The sequence below is a fragment of the Cupressus sempervirens genome, chromosome 10 (genome assembly GCF_028749045.1).
Source record: "Cupressus sempervirens isolate cs-2001-9-10 chromosome 10, ASM2874904v1, whole genome shotgun sequence".
Lineage (NCBI taxonomy): Eukaryota > Viridiplantae > Streptophyta > Pinopsida > Cupressales > Cupressaceae > Cupressus > Cupressus sempervirens.
In genome coordinates this window covers 514,716,555-514,736,328 of record NC_143127.1, presented here as the reverse complement: position 1 = coordinate 514,736,328, position 19,774 = coordinate 514,716,555, and the positions used below count along the sequence as shown (strand labels likewise).

At 37.0% G+C, this 19,774-nt stretch overlaps 1 protein-coding gene across 2 annotated transcripts in view; it reads left to right on the top strand.

The window, feature by feature from the left end:
• The first annotated feature begins 9,499 nt into the window (after positions 1 to 9,499).
• Positions 9,500 to 19,774, top strand: part of LOC149534917 (uncharacterized) — a 132,634-nt gene continuing 122,359 nt past the window's right edge. For both annotated transcript variants that reach the window (XM_089805484.1, XM_089805483.1), the window contains exon 1: positions 9,500 to 9,954. In XM_089805484.1, the coding sequence (XP_089661610.1) occupies positions 9,739 to 9,954 (216 nt within the window). In that variant the 5' untranslated portion in view covers positions 9,500 to 9,738. The remainder of the gene's footprint in view (positions 9,955 to 19,774) is intronic.

Sequence of the window (19,774 nt, the reverse complement as noted above, 5' to 3'; positions counted from 1 at the left end):
GTCATGGATTTGGTTTATGTGTACTTGATTTTGGATCAGTCCTGTTAGGATGATTGTATTGGTGGAATCTATGATTTTGATTAGTGATGTTTTCAATATTTTTACAATTGCTTATTTAAGAACTAATGAGTGACTTACAGTTGTATGTGACCTACTGCTTTTACTGAGCTTAGGGTAGGTTATTTATATGTCATGATGGGAAGTGGTTTGCAATGGAGACTGAGGCCCTAAAGAGCTTGTCAGGTAACTCATTGTAGGTTGTTTTAATAAGTGGATAACACTACATTAAATGAGAGTAAAATGAATTAATAGGAGTCATTGTTTTTCCTTGCCCATGCCTCTAGTGCTAATATAGGCTAGGATGAGAGTAAAGAGGATGCTTGGTTGCAACCTTGCTTCATTAGTATGCCTTGTCAGTATGAAAGGATATTGGTGCCGCATAGAGTCACTAGGGGTTTAGAGTCCAGTCAGGCTACTTGGGTAACCTTAGAGTTAGCTCATCCAATGACTCTTCCCCACTTACATAGTATATTTCCTACATGTCATTGTTGTCATTGGGTTTAAATGTCACTTGTGTCTTAGTACCTTGCGTTAGATTGCTTTCAGGTTTTCCTTGACCTAGATGTTACTTTTGACTTTTGAGATTGTTATCCTATTTGGGACTTGAGACTATCTCCTTAGTGCGGTGGGAGTGGACCCTTTTCGGGTTACCAAGAGGTCGGGTGGTAGTACTTTTTACTTTTACCATTGGGACTCGTTAGTTTGAAGCCATGGTTGGAGTTTCTTGTTCTGCATTTCCTTTCATTCTATTCTTGTCTACTATGATGAATGGTTATACCTATTGTATTGTATTTTATTTCATGGATCTTAAGAGATGATGCAATCTATTTTATGATGTATATTCTTTCAGCCTTTCATACCATGTGACCTATAAAGTTGATGATTGTGCATTTTAATTATTGCCAAGTGGCATTCGGGATAATTGTATATTATTTAAATGGATTCGTACTTATAGTTATTCTTTAATGTGGATGTGTTATATATTGGTTTTAGTATTAATTAAGCTTAAATGTGATTCAACGTCATGGGACCCTTAAGAATTGTAATATGTTTTATGGTATGTGCTTATGTGTATGTTATTGCTTCTGCTATATTATTTCTATTGTTGTTAAGTTATTATCTTTCAAAAAAAGATGTTTGGCAAACTTAGTGAAACTTTAGGTTAATTTCTTTTGAGTTCCCTGGTGGGGCATTAGAACTCTGCTCAATGTATCTTACAAGATCATTGCCAAAGCTCTAACTCTCAAGATTTGCCATATTTTGCCTCTTATTTTATTGCTTGAGAAGATTGGCTTCATTGAATTACACTACCTTTTGGACAACATTATTGTTGCCTAGGAAGGCATGAAATAGGTAAGACACTCCAAGAAGAGTGTTATTTTTCTCAAAATAGACTTTTCTAAAGCCTACGATCGCATTAAATGATATTTCATCATTGCATTTCCCAAAGACCTTTGATTTGACCTTGCTTTATTCAATCCATATAAATTCTTTTTGGGGGTGCTTCTTCTTGCATCACAATTAATGAGCGTCAATCCTATGCTTTTGGGCTCTTTAGATCTATTTTCCAGGGTTTTCCTTGAGTGCCTTCTATTTAGCTTTTGATTGTTGAAGGCTTTTGGTATTTGCTTGCATCTACAATTTTTGCTTGGTCATGTCAAAATAATTTCCCTACTTGAGTCACCTTCTCAACTTCTTTATGGCTAGTTTGCAGATGACTCTATCCTCGCTCTAATTGAGGATGAAGATAATGTTTATGTAACTCTTCAATGTCTACGTACCTTTTGTTTGACTTTAAGGTTAGCCATTCACTGACATAAAATACAATACTATAGATAGCCTTTCTTCTGGCACCTCCCTATAAGATTATCTAGTATGGTTGGAAATGGATTTAGTATGGGGAAATATTTCACTTTTTGAGCGTCCCTTTTCCTTCCAAGCTTCACCAATAGAATTATGGAATAATATTTTTGCTCATATTGAGAAGAAGCTGTTAGATTAGGTGAAAAACTAATCTCCCAAGAACACCTGCATGCATAAACCTATCACATGGATGAAGCAAAGAACAGAGGCAAGGAAAAATCATGGAGGCCATAAAGCCAGCGACATCTTATGGACATGCAAAGAGAAATTTCTATTATGATCCAATATGTGAATGAAAAAATATAAAGAGGTGAATCCTTATAAAAGGAATCACAAAATCCTAACTAGGTTTGCACATTATAATTAATATAAAATATTAATTATATGCACCTAAAAGCAAGCTTAAGAAAACAAGAGTAATAGGCAACTTAATTAATTAAATCAAAGTGATTTAATTAATAAGTGTGAACAATTAATTACTTTAACACCCCCCTTAAGCGAAGCTCAGGAGGTAAGCTAACCTAGCACAGCTATGAAAGTAGGAAAAGATGGGTCCCAGCAACAAGGTCTGATCAGGTACCCAAGTACAAGAAAAAGAACTAGATGAAGGAAACAAAGCCTCCAATCTAAGAAATGTCCCAAAGAAAGGAACAAAAAAGAGTATGAAGCATCTCCAAAGCATGAAGTTGCAAACACTGTTAGAAGAACCTGCTAGAACCCCCACTGAAATAGTGCATGACCAGGTAGAGAAGAAAAAGTTTGAAGAGTTGATCAATCGAAGAGGTGACCTCCAAAAGTAGGATTGGATGAGTGTCTATATAGTAGATGATCCATCTCACCAAAATGCATAGGTACCTAGCCACTGCATCCGCCTAGTACATAGGAACAAAAACTGAATACATAGATCACTCAACCAAACCAAGGAAGCAATAGAGCCAACAGGTGAACCCCCCCCATAATGTTGAACAGGGAGAGGGGTGACAGGAACACTGAAATGCAATGCCAAAAAATTTGCAAGAAGAAGAATCAGGAACACCAACAGTGCAAAAGAAGTACAAGCACATAATAAAAGGCGGTGTCACCGACACACTGCATGGGCTAATGTCATGGAAGGAACACTCACTTGACAAAGGTGGATGAGCACAAAATGGCAAAACATTATGACCCCCCATGGCACTTTATAACTGTTAGTGTAGTTTTTTATTTTTCCTATTTTGCTAGGTTTTTCCTACACTTTTAATAATCTCGCTTAGGTTAATAAAGCATGTCTTATTAGGTGAATGGTTGTGAGGTGTCACCTTCCTACATGTGAGCATCCATTAGCTATCTTGGGAAGATATTCTGCTATCTTTAGTCCGATAGATGGTTGCTCCTCATTGGTTGGTGTTGCCACCTCCTCCCTCTTCCTAGCCTATATAAGCATGCTACCTGGCTTGTATTTGTATCTCTTATTTTTGCGTCCTCTTAATGCTATTTTGCTTCCAGCATTTGCATTACTCTCTTGGAGACTAACTCTATGATGTTATTTTGATTTTGTATCATTTGCATTCATAGTTTAGATATTTACTCTTTGCACTAGTTTTCTGGGTTATTAATCTTATCAGATTCTAACATGGTATCAGAGCTTTTCTATGTGCAAGAGTAGATTTTAGTTTCCTTATTTGAGAGATTCGAGGGGGGCTAAATAAACTTTATTGTAGTTTTTTGAAAAATGAAGTATGCTCTTCTCTTGCATCTTTTGATGATCCTGAGAATCAGAAAAGTTTTGACAAAAACGGTTTTTCTTTGGGGTTTCAATCTCAAATCTGACAACCAACTTGCATATTTGGAGTTTTTAATCAGTTTTGCAGGTTTCAGCATGCCATTGATGGACTTAGGAAGCTAATCCAGCATTTGCATGTCATATTCTGGTTGTTGGGGTCATTTTTTGATTTTTGGAACCATTTTTTTATTGTTAAAGGCGTCTGATTTACACTACAGCAACATCTTCTGTACATCAGCAAGAAAAACGCTTTCTAAGTTTTGTTCGCAGCCCTGAAAAACCATCTGGGTATCTTTTAGATTTTGCATGCAAGTTGTATATTTTGCAGAATCAAGCATGCAAAGCTACAGCCATACCCCTCTCCATTGGCAGTCGCAGATTTGAACGTAGTTTTCAAATGTCTCGTTCTTGCTCATACAGACTCCGATTTTGATGATTCTTATTATGAACTTGGCTATTTTTTTGTGCTCTATCCACTAGTGGAGTTGTTTTTTGATTTTCATGCATGAATTCTTCAGAAATTGCAGATTCTCAGCCGTGACTGTGCACAGTTCTCGTTTTGGAAATTTTGGAGGATCATAACTTTCTCATACGACCTCGTATCGAGGTGATTCTTTTTTTGAAAGTGCATGATTTTTCGAGTAGATCGCAGTGGTGCTATTTTTTTCCTTGATTATTGTGCCCAAGTTTCACTTTTAGCATATGCTCTTCATGATGAGGCCCTGTCGATTTTTCTTCCGTAACTTGAGCATACAGACGTATTTTTTTGATCCAAAAAATGCATCGAAAAGCTGATTCTAAGAGGAAGATGATGGTACAAGTTTTTTTGATTTTTGCTACATCTGGTTGCTTGTTTTGGCAGTCAAAGCCAGATGTTCTATTTTGTCTTCTGGGAGCCATATCTCGCTCATTCAGACTCTTTTCTAGGCTCGCCAAATATCATTGGAAAGCTGGTTCTATGAGTTATTTAGTTGCAGAGGTCTTTTATCTAGATTCTGCTCCAGGTTCTTTCTCCTTCAAGTTTTGCACTTTTGCACTCTGGCAGATTACTTGGATTCTACAGGTCCTGAAATCTCTTCTTTTGTTCTTTTGGCTCATTCTTCTTTCTGACTTCTGAGCATTGTATGCTTCTATTCTATTGCATTCCTTTTTCTGTAAACGCACTAAGATAAAGTGCCTACTTTTGCAAATTTGGGATCTTGTACACCTTGTGTTTGTTTGTACTCGCACTCAGTTATAAAGTGCCATGGGGGGTCATGATGTTTTGCCATTTTGTGCTCATCCACCTTTGTCAAGTGATTTTTTCTTCCACGACATTAGCCCATGCAGTGTGTCGGTGACACCACTCTTTATCTTGTGCTTGTACTTCTATTGCACTATTGGTGTTCCTGATTCTTCTTCTTGCAGATGTTTTTGGCATTGCATTTCGGTGTTCCTGTCACCCCTCTCCCTATTTAGCATTATGGGGGGGTTCACTTGTTGGCTCTATTGCTTCTTTGGTTCGGTTGAGTGATCTACGTATTCAGTTTTTGTTCCTATGTACTAGGCGGATGCAGTGGCTAGGCACCTATGCATTTCGGTGAGATAGTTCATCTACTATATAGACACTCATTCATTCCTACCTTTGGAGGTCACCTCTTCAATTAATCAGCTCTTCAGACTTTGTCTTCTCTACCTGGTCATGCACTATTTCAATGGGGGTTCCAGCAGTTTCTTTTGATAGTGTTTACAGCTTCATGCTTTGGAGATGCTTCACACTCTTTTTTGTTCCTCTCTTTGGGACATTTCCTAGATTGGAGGCTTAGTTTCCTTCATCTAGTTCTTTTTCTTGTATTGGGTACCTAATCAGGCCTTATTGCCGGGACCCATTTTCCTGCTTTCATAGCTTTGCTAGGTTAGCATCCACCTAAGCTTCGCTTATGGGGGGGTGTTAGTGTAGTTTTTTATTTTTTCTATTTTGCTAGGTTTTTCCTACACTTTTAATAATCTCGCTTAGGTTAATAAAGCATGTCTTATTAGGTGAATGGTTGTGAGGTGTCACCTTCCTACATGTGAGCATCCATTAGCTATCTTGGGAAGATACTTTGCTATCTTTAGTCCGATAGATGGTTGCTCCTCATTGGTTGGTGTTGCCACCTCCTCCCTCTTCCTAGCCTATATAAGCATGCTACCTAGCTTGTATTTGTATCTCTTGTTTTTGCGTCCTCTTAATGCTATTTTGCTTCCAGCATTTGCATTACTCTCTTGGAGACTAACTCTATGATATTATTTTGATTTTGTATCATTTGCATTCATAGTTTAGATATTTACTCTTTGCACTAGTTTTCTGAGTTATTAATCTTATCAGATTCTAACAATAACTGAGTGCGAGTACAAACAAACACAAGGTGTACAAGATCCTAGATATGCAAAAGCAGGCACTTTATCTTAGTGCATTTACAAAAAAAAGAATGCAACATAAGAGAAGCATACAATGCTCAGAAGTCAGAAAGAAGAGTGAGCCAAAAAAACAGAAGAAGAGATCCCAGGACCTGTAGAATCCAAGTAATCCGCCAGAGTGCAAAAGTGCAAAACTTAGAGAAGAAAGAACTTGAAGTAGAATCTAGATAAAAGACCCTTGCAACTGAATAAATCACAGAACTAGCTTTCCAACGATATAAAGCGAGCCCAAAAAAGAGTTCAGATGAGCGAGATATGGCTCCCGGAAGGCAAAACAGAACATTTAGCTTTGACTGCCAAAACAGGAAACCAAACTACACCAAAAACCAAAAAACCCTATACCATCATCTTCATCTCGAAACTAGCTTTCCGACGCATTTTTTGGATCAAAAAAATACGTCCGTATGCTCAAGTTACGGCGAAAAAACCAACAGAGCCTCTGAAAATGCATGAAAAATTTAAAAAAAAAAAACCTCCCCCCCCCCCCCCGCACCGCCAATGGAGCGGCGGCTAGGAGGAGGGAGGGCGGAGAGCCGCCACCAGGAGGGGTTGCGGCAGACACCACCGGCGGAGCTGCTGCGGGCCGCTCGGCAAAAAATCACTTTTTAATTTTAAAAATTTTTGTTGCCTTGAAACGTGTGCAGGGGGCCGCACGGCCCTGTCGGACAATTTTTTTTTGCCTCCCAGACCAACGGTGTCCAAAATGGACAAATTTTATATGGATTCTGGGGTTTTTGGGCACTCTGAGCGCAACGGTGATGTCCGTTTGAGCCCAAAGTGACTAGAAAAATAAGGTCCCCCCTAAATCCACATAAAAAGCTTTCGAAACCCTTGAAAAATGCAGCTTCTGAAATGCTTCAACAAACCACGAACAGCGAGCAGCAAGCTTGCTCTGATACCATGTTAGATTAGGAGAAAAACTAATCTCCCAAGAACACCTGCATGCATAAACCTGTCACATGGATGAAGCAAAGAACAGAGGGAAGGAAAAATCATGGAGGCCAAAAAGCCAGAGACATCTTATGGACATGCAAAGAGAAATTTCTATTATGATCCAATAAGTGAATGAAAAAATACAAAGAGGTGAATCCTTATAAAAGGAATCACAAAACCCTAACTAGGTTTGCACATTATAATTAATATAAAATATTAATTATATGCACCTAAAAGCAACCTTAAGAAAACAAGAGTAATAGGCAACTTAATTAATTAAATCAAAGTGATTTAATTAATAAGTGTGAACAATTAATTACTCTAACAGAAGCTAGCTTACTGGATTACCAAACCTCTCTCTTTGGTTGGTAAATTTCATATTTGTTCTAAAGTCTTGGTGCCTACCCATGTTTATTATTCCTCTTCGTGTGCTCCTTCAAAAGCCTCATTCACAAAGCTAGAAAAGTTGTGTGATTTACTATGGTCCTCTAGATTTGACCATCATGGATTTCATAGAGTTCCTCAGGAGAATTTTTGTCTTCCCAAGGACTTTAGAGGGCTTTATCTATCCAAAAGCAAGGGTTGGCTCTTTGTACCAAATGGGTTATCGGAGCCCTCATTGACAATGAAGCCTAGAAAGTTCTTGGGAATTGTATTTCTTTTGGATTTCCTAATAATAGGCTTGTCTAGAAGGGGATTGGTTTTCAAACCTTTCTTGTTATGAAAGACCTAGCTCAAATCCATGTCACTTTTGTTGCCAAAAGCATTTGGAGAGTTTGGGAAGCCAGTAAGCCTTGGATTTGTTGGGATGGAGATGGATTTTAGGATGTGCTTTCTTTCAACTAACAAAATATTTGGCAGTCATTGTTATTACATTCTTAGAGGATGCCACTTGCCAAGATTCAGGGTGTTTGTGCTCTATATTTTCATATTTGTTACATCAAAACACCTAAAGATCTTTTCTCCAGAGCTACTATGAGTCTTAGACCATAGGAAGACCTTCAAATCTAATTTTGTCTCTCAACTAGATGGACAAACTTTTGACCTACTAGTCTTAGAGTTGCCTACACACATGAGCTTCATAAGCTTGGCCTTCCATCTATCAAGCCTTGGTGGAAGGATTGGAAGTGGTGTCTTTGTATTCCTCTTTCTAGTTATAAACCCAATATGGGATATTTTGGTTAGTTCCCCATTTGTTGATGGTCACCATTCTCAATTAGAGATGACATTTGTAGTCTTTCAAGATGACTCGGAGACATAGATTTCTCACTATTTGGTCTGCCATTAATTTGCACAAAATTTCCACTTTTCTTGGTGTATTCTTTTCCAAGGCTTGCCTCTTAGCTGAAGACTTAGGCACTAGGAGTCCTTGATCCTAGATGCCCTTTTTTTTGGGAAACCTGAGTCTTTTCTCCATATTTTCTAGTTTTGTAGAAGAGCTCAACATTATTGGTGTTGGATTATGATTTTTTTTTGGTCATTTAAACTTGAGCCATTGTCTTGGCATATCGTTTTCTTGTGTGTTTCCCCTAGGTTTCCTTTCAAGCACTCACATATATGACATGCTTTCAGGATGAAAATCTTATTCACTTTATGGAAATATAGAAATGTCGTTTTATTCACTCACAACTTTTTGGATATCAATGTTTCTATATATACTAAAGCATGCATATGTAGTAAATGTGCTTATGTCCATTGTACGATGGCCAAAGTGTTGTTAGATTTTGCCTCTGGGAACCAAACTCCACCCCATGGGTGCTGCTACGACAACGGTTCCTTCATTTGCCTTTCCCACACTTCACCATCTAATGCTCCTCGCCGCTCTACCAATAAAGGAGGTGGCATGTAGAGACATCACTTGACTTCTCCTTTGTGCTGTGGCATTGCTTTTAGGTGGCCCATGGCTTCTCCTACCCCCTCTGAATCTAGTGAATTTAGCTGGCCGAATGTTGATGGTGATATCTCTTGGTCACTTCTTCCAAGTGATTTCCTCACTTGGCCTTTGTGATCTTGCTTTCTGGGAGGGAGGAAAAAGAAAAGGAGAAAGAGAATGAAGATGGGTTGTTCCTTTTGGACCCGACCACTAGCATGATACTTGGTGCAAAAAAGATGATTATGACCTTCTCCCCTTGAGTAACATTGCTTTGGCTGCCTAAGATGACTTTCTTTGGCCTCTGCACTTATTTTTTGATGAATAATTGATATTATTTGTAACTATTTTTAAATTGACCAAATAAACTTTTGTGGTGATCTCATATCCTTCAATTTTTTATGTAAATATTTACTTTATATTATAAACAAATAAAAATGATACTATTCATTAAAAAAAATTAGTAAATAAGATTAAATATTTGTATACTCAAATTGAGAAACATATTTTTTTTCCAATTTTTTAAAAACCCTTAAAAGCTATATGAATCCATTTGAAAGCAGACCAACAATAATCAACAAAACTAAATAGATAATATTTTTAAATCACAGAACAGAACAAAATTGAGAACCGAAATAACATATTCAAGAGAGGAAAAGAACAGGTTACAGTTCAAAATTTTCGCCCAAATAACCATACCGATGGACTACATGCTTAGCTTCTGCAGGGAGGAAGATGTTTTAAAATCCGGCTGCACATTCACTAGACAGTCGCCATAAGCGAATTGCGAATTTAATATTTTAGAGGCGAGATGGGTCCTTCATTCTCCCGCAAGAGGTCTGCCAAATCAGCAGCAGCAGACGCTTTCAGACGAATTCTTCGTAAGGAAGAATGCCGATTACCCTCTGCTTATCTAGATTCTCTTCCATCCACTAAGACAGAAATGAAGCAGGCGAAGAAGACATGGGCGCCATTCTCTCAGGTCTCCGGAGACCTCTATCAGTTTCAGCTATTGGGCTCCCATCCTGTAAGTTTTTCCATAATGCCTCCCGTTGCCACATTATTTATAAAAATAAAACACATTTCATCTGATAACTACTTAGGCTATAATTTCATTCCTCTCAGAGTGGAATATGCGATGTTGCTCCAAACTGGAGATGCATAGAGCCTTTAGAAGTTATTTGGCAATTGGATTGAGGTGTTCTGGAAAATTCTATAATCATAATGAAAACCTGTTGTTATAGCTGCAAACATTTGTATCTGGAAGATGCTACTCTTAAATCTGGCCAAGGTTTTAAACTAAAATGGCGAAATCTGTCACTAGCAGAGAGTCATTTGTTTTTCCAATTCCTGAACAGAATCTGGAGCTCATGAAAACACATGTAAGCTATTTTGGCAGCAAGATTAAAGAAATACCATTAATTGAAACCACAGACACACTCTACTATATCAATAAAACGAATATGTTAAACTATAGTTCGAATTTTGGACTAAGCTTGAATTGGGCAGCCCGAAAAATATCGACGTAGATTTGGACTTGGCGATAAACGTTTGGCAAACAACATCAATTAAACAAATAGTAACTACCCTAAAATAAACTAAGCAATGCATGAAAAGTACAAATAATGAAATTAGAGAGCACACAAGTATTTTTTGATTATCAATTGGTCACAAATCGACTATCAAAGTTGCAAACTTCAAATTTGAAATATTGTACATCTATAGTCTACAGCTTCCTTTTTGGCCTCCTAATATTATTCAGTCTTCAACTAGAAGGTATATGTGAATTACCTCCCCACAAGTGAATGAATGTTCAAATATGCCATCTTCCAATAACTTTGCTGCTGCTGCTGTTTCATTGCTCTCAAATTAGGCACAAAGTTGGTCAGTGAAAGTAAACAATAGGGATTTGAAACAGCAAACAAAAAAAAAAACAGAAGAGCAAATACTTTGTCAAATTGAATTTCAGTTGTCGATAACTTGATGGAATTTCTAAGAATCAATTTACACTGCTGAGATCCAAATTGCTGATGACATAAATGATAATATTAAAGAATACAAAAAATGAGAATTTTGGCCAGGGGTTTTACTGTCCTCGGCCTCCGAGTCCTCTTGATGGACTCAACTATTATCCAGTCACTTGTGGTGGGAACCTTGCTTAGTAACATGTAAGTTTTCCAGCCGACTTGGTTTATCAGTTGTGGACAAGTTACTCACCCTTATGGCAGACTTGCGAGTTTCGTGATGGAGTTTTTGGTCAACATGTCAAACAACACATAAGGTGATAGGAAAGTTAACAACTTGAGAAATTTTGGTTGCCAATAGGCAACAGAGAAAATATTCTCTCCACTACAAGCAAGAGCAGATGTAGATGTTGACGAAAAATGGCATAGGAAAGAAGGAATAGAAAGACACTGGAAGATGGTGCAAGAACCACAAGAGTATGTGGCACAAAACAGTTGAATGCCATTCTATAAAGTCTTTTTTGATAAGAATTGCGAGAGTTGGACACACTACAGGCTTCTGTATCCTCTTCTCTGACTGTGTAGAGGGAAGGAAACTAGAACACAGATGCAGATCCATGTTCCAGTGTTGTCACTGCACCAGTGCTGCCACAAGAGGACGAGGAGCTCCTTTTCACACTCATAGATGTGAATGAGTGGGAAGACTCTAGATTTCAGCATGGATAGTGGCTGTCAAAAGAACATGATGTTTGTGGAACCAGTTAAGAGACTAAGTCTGTCAGTGACACCTCCCCTATAGCCACACTCCACTGATTGCATAAATCAGGGTAGGGAGATTCCTTTCAGTTGATAATGCTGCCTACCCCATCCCATCAAACCACACAAGGATGAGCTGGTCTACGATTGATGTAAATTTTCCTCTGATTTGTAAGGAAAAATAATAGTTGCAGCTCATAACATTTTGCAGGATATAAAAGAAAACAAGCATCAAGAGTAGAATTCATAACAAATTGGACAAACACTCTTATTTCTGAGCTTGATTATTGTCCAAATTCTATTTAATGGCCATCCCAGTCCAGGTCTCAAAACTCTCCAAGTAATGCACCGCCCTAATAAACAAATTGATTCTGAAAAAAGAAAAGCTCCTAAATGATCCAACTACAGCAGTCATCAATGACAGTTACAACAAAATTTTCCAAAATATGTAAGCGCAAAGAAGAAACTGATGGATAGTGGGAGACATGGCATCAAAGACATTCTACATCATTCTCCCCATCTTGTAGAATTTTGAATTTCCTACTTCAAATAACTCAAGAACCCAACCGGCATGGCCTGCCCTTTCACCATGTATAGTATTTATGCAATTTTTAACATAAATTTGTTCCTCTACATGGAGCCTCATGTCAGACCATAAATCGGGTACCTCTACTTGTTTGTTTGCTTTCTATTTTCCATGGGGCATTGCTTGGAGAATTTTAGGAACTGGACTGGGGTAGCCATTAAAGAATTTAATGGTCTGACATGAGGCTGAAAGTAGAGGAACACAACTGATTCTGAAAAAAGAAAAGCTCCTAAGTGATCGACTACAGGAGCCACAAATGGCAGTTGCAACAAAATTTCCAAAAATACTCTAAGTACAAAGAAGAAACTGACAGATAGTAGGAGACATGGCATTTAAGGCACTCTATGTCATCCTCCCCATCTTGTAGAAATTTTGAACTTCCTAGTTCAAAGAATTTGAATTTAATTGACATGGCCTGCCCTTTCACCATGTTAGGAACTTATGCATTTTTTTTGTACAAATTTGTTCTTCTACTTACAGCGTCAGGTTAGACCATTGGTGTAGGGGCACCCAAGGGTCCTCATGGATCCATCATTTTATGTTTTTGGTTGTAATAAGAGCCTCTTCCAAAGATTTTTCACTTTTACTCATGTTGTCCTGCATTGTAAACCTAATTAGCCTTATTGAGCAATTAAGGTTTGTCTTCATTGCAGGGGAAGGATTTCTGGTTAGAGGAAAAATGATGTGTGAAGTTCCTAGGATAGAGGAATTCTGCCATCCTTTCATGCCCCCTTTGTACTTCATTCCTTCACATCCCACTTCCAGTTTTCAGTCACTTGACAACTTGGGCACTTGCCTTCATAGAGGTAGCTGATTTTCATTGGCAGATATTTCAGGATTTGAGGAATTATCATGGTTGGAGTTCCTAGGATTAGAGGAATCTTGACCAGATTTTATAAGCCTTGTCTTGCTTTAAAAACACTTATTTCTTACCTCACAATCTCATGATTTTGATCCTCAATTCTTGTCCCATCACTTTGGTGTTTAGATTTCATCAAATTTTTGATATTTTTGCTATGGAAACAGAGAAATTTCATGGGGTGGAATTCCTTGGATTCGAGGAATCTTGTCATGCTTCATTCTCCTCATGTAACTTAGCCAATTTTACTCTCTAATCTTCAATTTTTTCATCTTCATGACTTGGGTACTCAATTCTCCTCAAAGGTTGTGTTTCCCCTTCGGTGGAGATTTTGGGATCAGAGAAAAGAGTTTGGGAAGCATTCCTGGGATGAGAGGAATTCTGCCACCTCTTGCATTCTTCATCTAGACTTTGTCATTTTTTAGCTCGGAGGGTGAGATTTATATAAAATATAACATTTAAGTAGTTCTTATACTTATATTTAATATAAATATTGTAAGGATGCTTTAGATAGGTTTCAGCTTCATATGAGTTATAATAAAGATTTTAGGTCTTGGGGAGTTTCTAAAAAAATCCAAACTTAGCTATATTTTAGGATTCAACATGCCTTCAAGAATCCAAACTTAGCTATATTTTAGGATTCAACATGCCTTCAACAATGTTACCTCCACAATCTTTCCTGACTTTCTAAGATCAAATTGAAGCTGGAACAAGGATTTTCAAAAGGTTAGTTCATCACCATATCCTTGACTAGCTTAGTTCAACATTCACTCACATCCCAGCCAAACTTGACCACTCAACAGGCCAATGTTGCCCAAAATCATCTCTCAGACTTGGAGACTTGAAAATTGCCACCAAGACTACCTAAGACCACTACTCCTACTACCAAGGCAAAAAAAAGGGGGTCCCCTTTTGCCATGGGGCGATGGTGTGAAAACTCCACAACGGGCATATCAAATATACTTATTGCTGCTCATTTAAGGCACAGTCAAATATATTCAGCAGAGTTGTAATTGGTACTCATAAGGTTATAAGTCTGTGTTCAATACTTCTGAAAATTGTAATTGAATTCTCTTTACAAAAACTTTAATCTGCACTTTAGCAGGAAACTCATATTGAAATAGTGTTCCTTGTAGATCAAATATTGCTTCATTACACATGCAAATAATGAACATTATTGGTCATGTATTAAACTATTGCATAATTGAAACTAGCAGTCTGCAAACATAAGTTATTAAAGCAATCTGTTTCTTAATATGTTCATGGAAAAGAATTGCAAAAAGATGAACAATCAGTGAGGTTGCCAAGTGTTTGACATAATGCCTAAGCAGTAAATTAATTGGAAAATGGAATGAAAATCTGTGGAAAAAATTGGTGCTATAAAACAGTTGCATCTTACAAGAAAGGGCAAATCCTATCGACAGAACACTTGATAATCTGCAGTAAGTCTGGGCGCCACCAAATTTTAAGGATTGAGCCTTAAAAAACCAATGCTTAACTCAAGACATCTCACACCCTAACTTGTAGGTCTACATCCTACACTTGAATTGTATGGTCAACAATCTTCAAGTATTCTTGCCTTCTTCAAAGTGAACAACTAGCAAGAATATGTCAAAATAATCTTGTTTTAACAACAGGAATTGTAGAATGAGTTCGCCCTTAATGCCTGTATCAATTAGTACAGCTAGGCAAGATGGAAGGTGCAAGCTGGTATGAATGGTAAATCCAGCTGGAGAAATCTTCGCTAAATCCTATCTTTGCAAGAACTTCAACAGTTCAGAAACTTCGAAGACATCAAATATAGTCATCACTAAAACCCTAAAAATTTAGAGCTTTGTTTTGAGCAATGGAGATTTCTGTTAGAAATCACACCCTTCTAGCTAGGGATTATCTTTTAAACCAGAAACTAGAAATCTTGAGATGGTTTTTGTCCTCAAAAGGTAAAGAAAGAACACAAGTTCCATCTGCCAGCATAACAATATCTTTTATCAGCATATCCAAATTGAGTCGCAAGACCCTCTTTAGATAGCTTTCAGAGGGAAGGTATCTTATTTGAAATTATTAAATTTCCCCTTTCCACCAAAATGACATTTTAAAAGATTAATATGCGTTTTTTCTGTGTAAAGGCCTCGTATTTTTCCAAGATGTCCACTTTTGAGGAACACATAAACAACTTTATAAAACATAACACTAGAGGAAATGCTTCACTAACTCAAAATTAGAAACCTAATTGCATATTCCATCTAAGTTGCAAAAGCACTGTAATGACATTTCAATCCAACTCTTTCACATCCCGAAACAACTCCCAACTGTCATAGCCACAACTCTTTGTTGAGCTATTTAGAACTCTCTTAATGATTTCTGTACTCCCCATCTCAGGATGCTTTTGTGCTAAAATGGATACAACTTTTTCTTTGATTTGTGAGGAAATCTTTAGTTGCAGCTCATAAAAGTAAGCAAGAGATCAAAATAAACTAAAACAAAAATAGAGTTCATAATGAAGTGGACAGATACTCTTATCTTTGAGCTTGATACAACACAAAGTCTATTCAATTGCTATTTCACCTGTCATTAAAACTCTCCTATTTTATCCTGGTAGCGCACTCCTCTGATAACAAAAGCTAGTATTGTAAAATTAAAGCTCCTGATTTACCCACTATAGAATACACCAACATTTGTTCCAATGTTCCAACAAAATTTCAAAAATAGGTAAGCACAGAAGGAACTTGATGCAGAACTTGTTTTCCTTTAGTCAGATACACAATTGATAGCGTAAATATAATCTTTGAAAAATCAAAGATATTTCCCTTCTTAAAGTGTGCCCTTGATATTGTGATTTGAGAATTTGATTTTGTCGTCCCATTTCTTTCATATATGTGCCCATCCAATAGAGTGATTTCGATTCTTGGTTTGAATGTTCACATTCGTCACACAAATGCGCACCTTATTATGTATTTCATGAACAGGAAATTTTAAAGGTGATTTTCACTCACATAACTGCATTTTAACACGTTCTTCTATATTAGGTGCACACTTGATAATACAAATTAGTTCCTTCATTAGTATACCTCTGTTTTCCTTATACAGGTGCGTTGCTGACAATGCAGTTTTACCTTTGACCTTGATCTTTGAAAGACCACTACCTTCACAGAGACGTGACTGATGATGAATGTAAAATTGTGGTTCTCTTACTTCACTTTTCTATTTAGAGGCACATTGTCGATCTCCCACCTTGGCAAATTTCTTCAACACCTTTCTGTTGTAGTGATGAATGACTTCTGTAGCTTCCTTCCGTTGTCTTTGTAGAGATCCAAATGAAAACACATCAAGGATGACACCCATAGAAAATATGAGGAAACCTAGACAAATTTAAAACATGACTTTTTTGGGAAAAACCAACAAGTTCGGTACGTCATTCATGACCGAACAAATGGGCAGAATAATGTTGAAGTGGACCAACCTTTTCAAGCATGCAACAAGTAACAAAGGCAACACGGAAGAAGAAGAATACACTCAGATTTCATACCTAATACCTTAATAGATGATGTCAGCTAGACGAGAGTTATCTAGAGACAAGTTTTGTAAGGGTTTACCACTCTCTTCCTAAACTCTGCTGTATATTCTTGAATTCTTTGCCATTGCTTATATCTAAAGTAATGACTTTCCATAACCCTTTTTTCTACATGGCAAATCGAATAGAATCACTTTTGAGCATCCCTATATAAAATATTTCAACTCACAGAGAGATGATACATTTTAATATGCCAGAGAAGGAATATCATATAACATGAGACTGTGCCTAGATGATAGCTTTTATCCCACATGAGAGCATGTCCACATAGATTGAATCTTGCGAATGCAATTCTCTTATGGGGAGACAACTTATGGAGTCTGAAAAGCAGCTTTATTTGTGAAATCTGCTGATCCAACTTCTTAGCACAAATCTCACTATCAAAAGTTTGTATACCAATCTTGACTTCATATTTGAACAATCCTCCACAAAATGTTTATTTAACAACCCCTTTTCCCAGGCCTTAAATAACAACAAGCATATCATCAAATATAGTTACTTCTTCATATTCATAAGCATGAGAAGGCATTTATAACAGCTATGTTCATATGAAAGAGATTAACGTCTTAAATTAGTTTAACCGAAAAAATTAAAGCAGTATTCAATCAACCAATATGATAAATATAATTGCCATTGTAACCAACCATTACTTAATGGAGAGAGATCTTTTCTACTAACAAAGATACGTTACTTTTCATAATCACATAAAAATAGTTTCACAACTGTTTCACCTATTCAGATGGAAGAGAACCAACGGCTATAACCAAATAACTGGAAGAAAATAACTGAATAATCATTTAACATATCATCAACTTGTAATTGCAAATTCATAAAAGTAAAATAGCCGTTGCTAGAAGATGTTTGAATGCAGATCATATCTCTGTCTTGTGCAAGTCTTGGCATTTGGTGGAGAGGGGAAGCATTGTTATGGACTTAACCTCCCGACTGCGGACCCTTAAGTATCCCCACACAATCTCCACACAATCTCAATTGAGAAAGACCCTCCCTACCCTAGGATTAGGTATGGGCCACCACTGCCCTGCCTCTGAGCATCCTGGTGATAGCATATCATACCACAACCATCTTGAGATCAAGATTCATACCCTTAGACCACCATGAGCTGACACAGTTTTAATGACATCTTTTTGTTTATTGTTACTGATTGTTCTATCTTTTATCATGCAGGATATTCCACAGTTTCAGTGGCTATAAATTCACACCCGTCATCTTGACCATCTTGGTCTTCTGGGATGAATTTTTGGGGTGATTGAATAAGCCTAATATATCAAAGCCATTTACATTTTGCCCAGCTTGGGTTTATGGCTTAACAAAGATTCATGTTACTTGTATTTTAATTACTGGTTTTCCCTTAAGGGTATTGCCCCCTTATCTTAGAGACATATGGATTAATATCCTTGTATAAGCTTGCAATGGAAAGATATTCTTTGAGACACAATTCAGTTATGATATTAGAGTAATGTTATGAATTTAAAATTCAATACAAATCTCATTCTGTTGTGAATATGATGTCAGATATGGTTTCATTATTCTGACGTGACATCAGTATCTGCTATAAACCCAACAGTCTGATATACTATCAATATCTGAACATAAGAATAAGGTTTAATACATTGTTCACCCAATTGGGTTACAATCTGATTTCAAGTTTTATACTTATGCACATCGATTGTGATGAACTAAGGTACTCTTTCCAGAATCCAAAATCTCATCATAATTACATATGAACATGATTAAAAAACAACAAAGGCATAACCTGGTTGAATTCACCGCTTGCTGGGCAATAACTGGTAATTGCAGCTTTTAATCATCAATAGCACACACAGTCAACATCTAGCTTCTATATCAATGATCTTGGACAATGACTGTGGTGCAATCAAATACAGACCAAGAGCAAATCTGTGAATGCCAAAATGGAGTTATTGTGATTTGTGAAAAGGGAAACTATAGCAGAGCTTCTGCAGCGTCGAAGATGTTTACTATCACAGAATTATGAATGCTATGGCAGAAGTATTATGGCTATGAGGATGAAATTACTTCAGGGGGATCGTGACTGTGATAATGAGAATTGCTACTGTGGTATTGGGTCTAGGGAAACGTCAAAGACAGAGTTTTGGTTGATGGCGTCCCCCCCAAAAACAAAGGTAATAGTCTCAATCATTTATAAGCTCCTCATGCTTGGTTTCAAGAAGAACAAGAAGGTGGCAGTGGAGGAGTTATAAAGAAACAAAAAGCCATTGATACACGTTGCACACATTTAATATGAAAAAGGTCACCAAAATGACATAAGGGCTGTTGAAATAATTAGTGAGGTGGCTGTTCAAGACAAATAAATAAGAATTTGGCCAAGGATGAAAGAAATAATAATATTGTCTTAATATATAACATCATGGTATTTATAGAGAACTATATATGTATGTATATTTTTACATGTACATGTGTAAACCGCAACCATTTATTTCTTACATATACATTAAATATCAAGTATGCGTGTATGTCCTTATATATATTTGGTTTATGTATATCTACACATATACATGTATAGATATTTAGGTATCATGGTGTCGATATGTTAGGACTTGCTTTAAACACTAGGAGGCTCCAACCAAGTAATACAACTATAAAGGTACCAACTTGTTCATAGTTCAATTTATGCTTAGTGATTTCTTTTATTATTGAGTGATATATGATTTAACTCGTTAGCTCATGGTTGTCACTTAGTATACCCTTGCTTGCCTAGACGGTTTCCCTTAGCCATGGTGGTTATTATTCATATCCGTTGGCTCAATGGTAGTTGGTGTACTCATGCCCAATTCCTTCTCTGGCAATGCTTCCCCCCCTTTGCCACATTCCTGCAAGGGAAATCTATCATGGTTATAACATATTTTTCATTATTTTAAGAAATCAAAATGATCATAGCATACGATCATATTAGCCATCCATTTCTAGTTCATATATCATCGTAATGATTAACCACTATTCCAATTTCCTATGATATCATAACGAATAAGCATCACTTCATTTTCATATGAAATCTTAACGAATAATGAATTTAACTAATCATTCAACTTCGCATGAAGCCTCAACAACCAT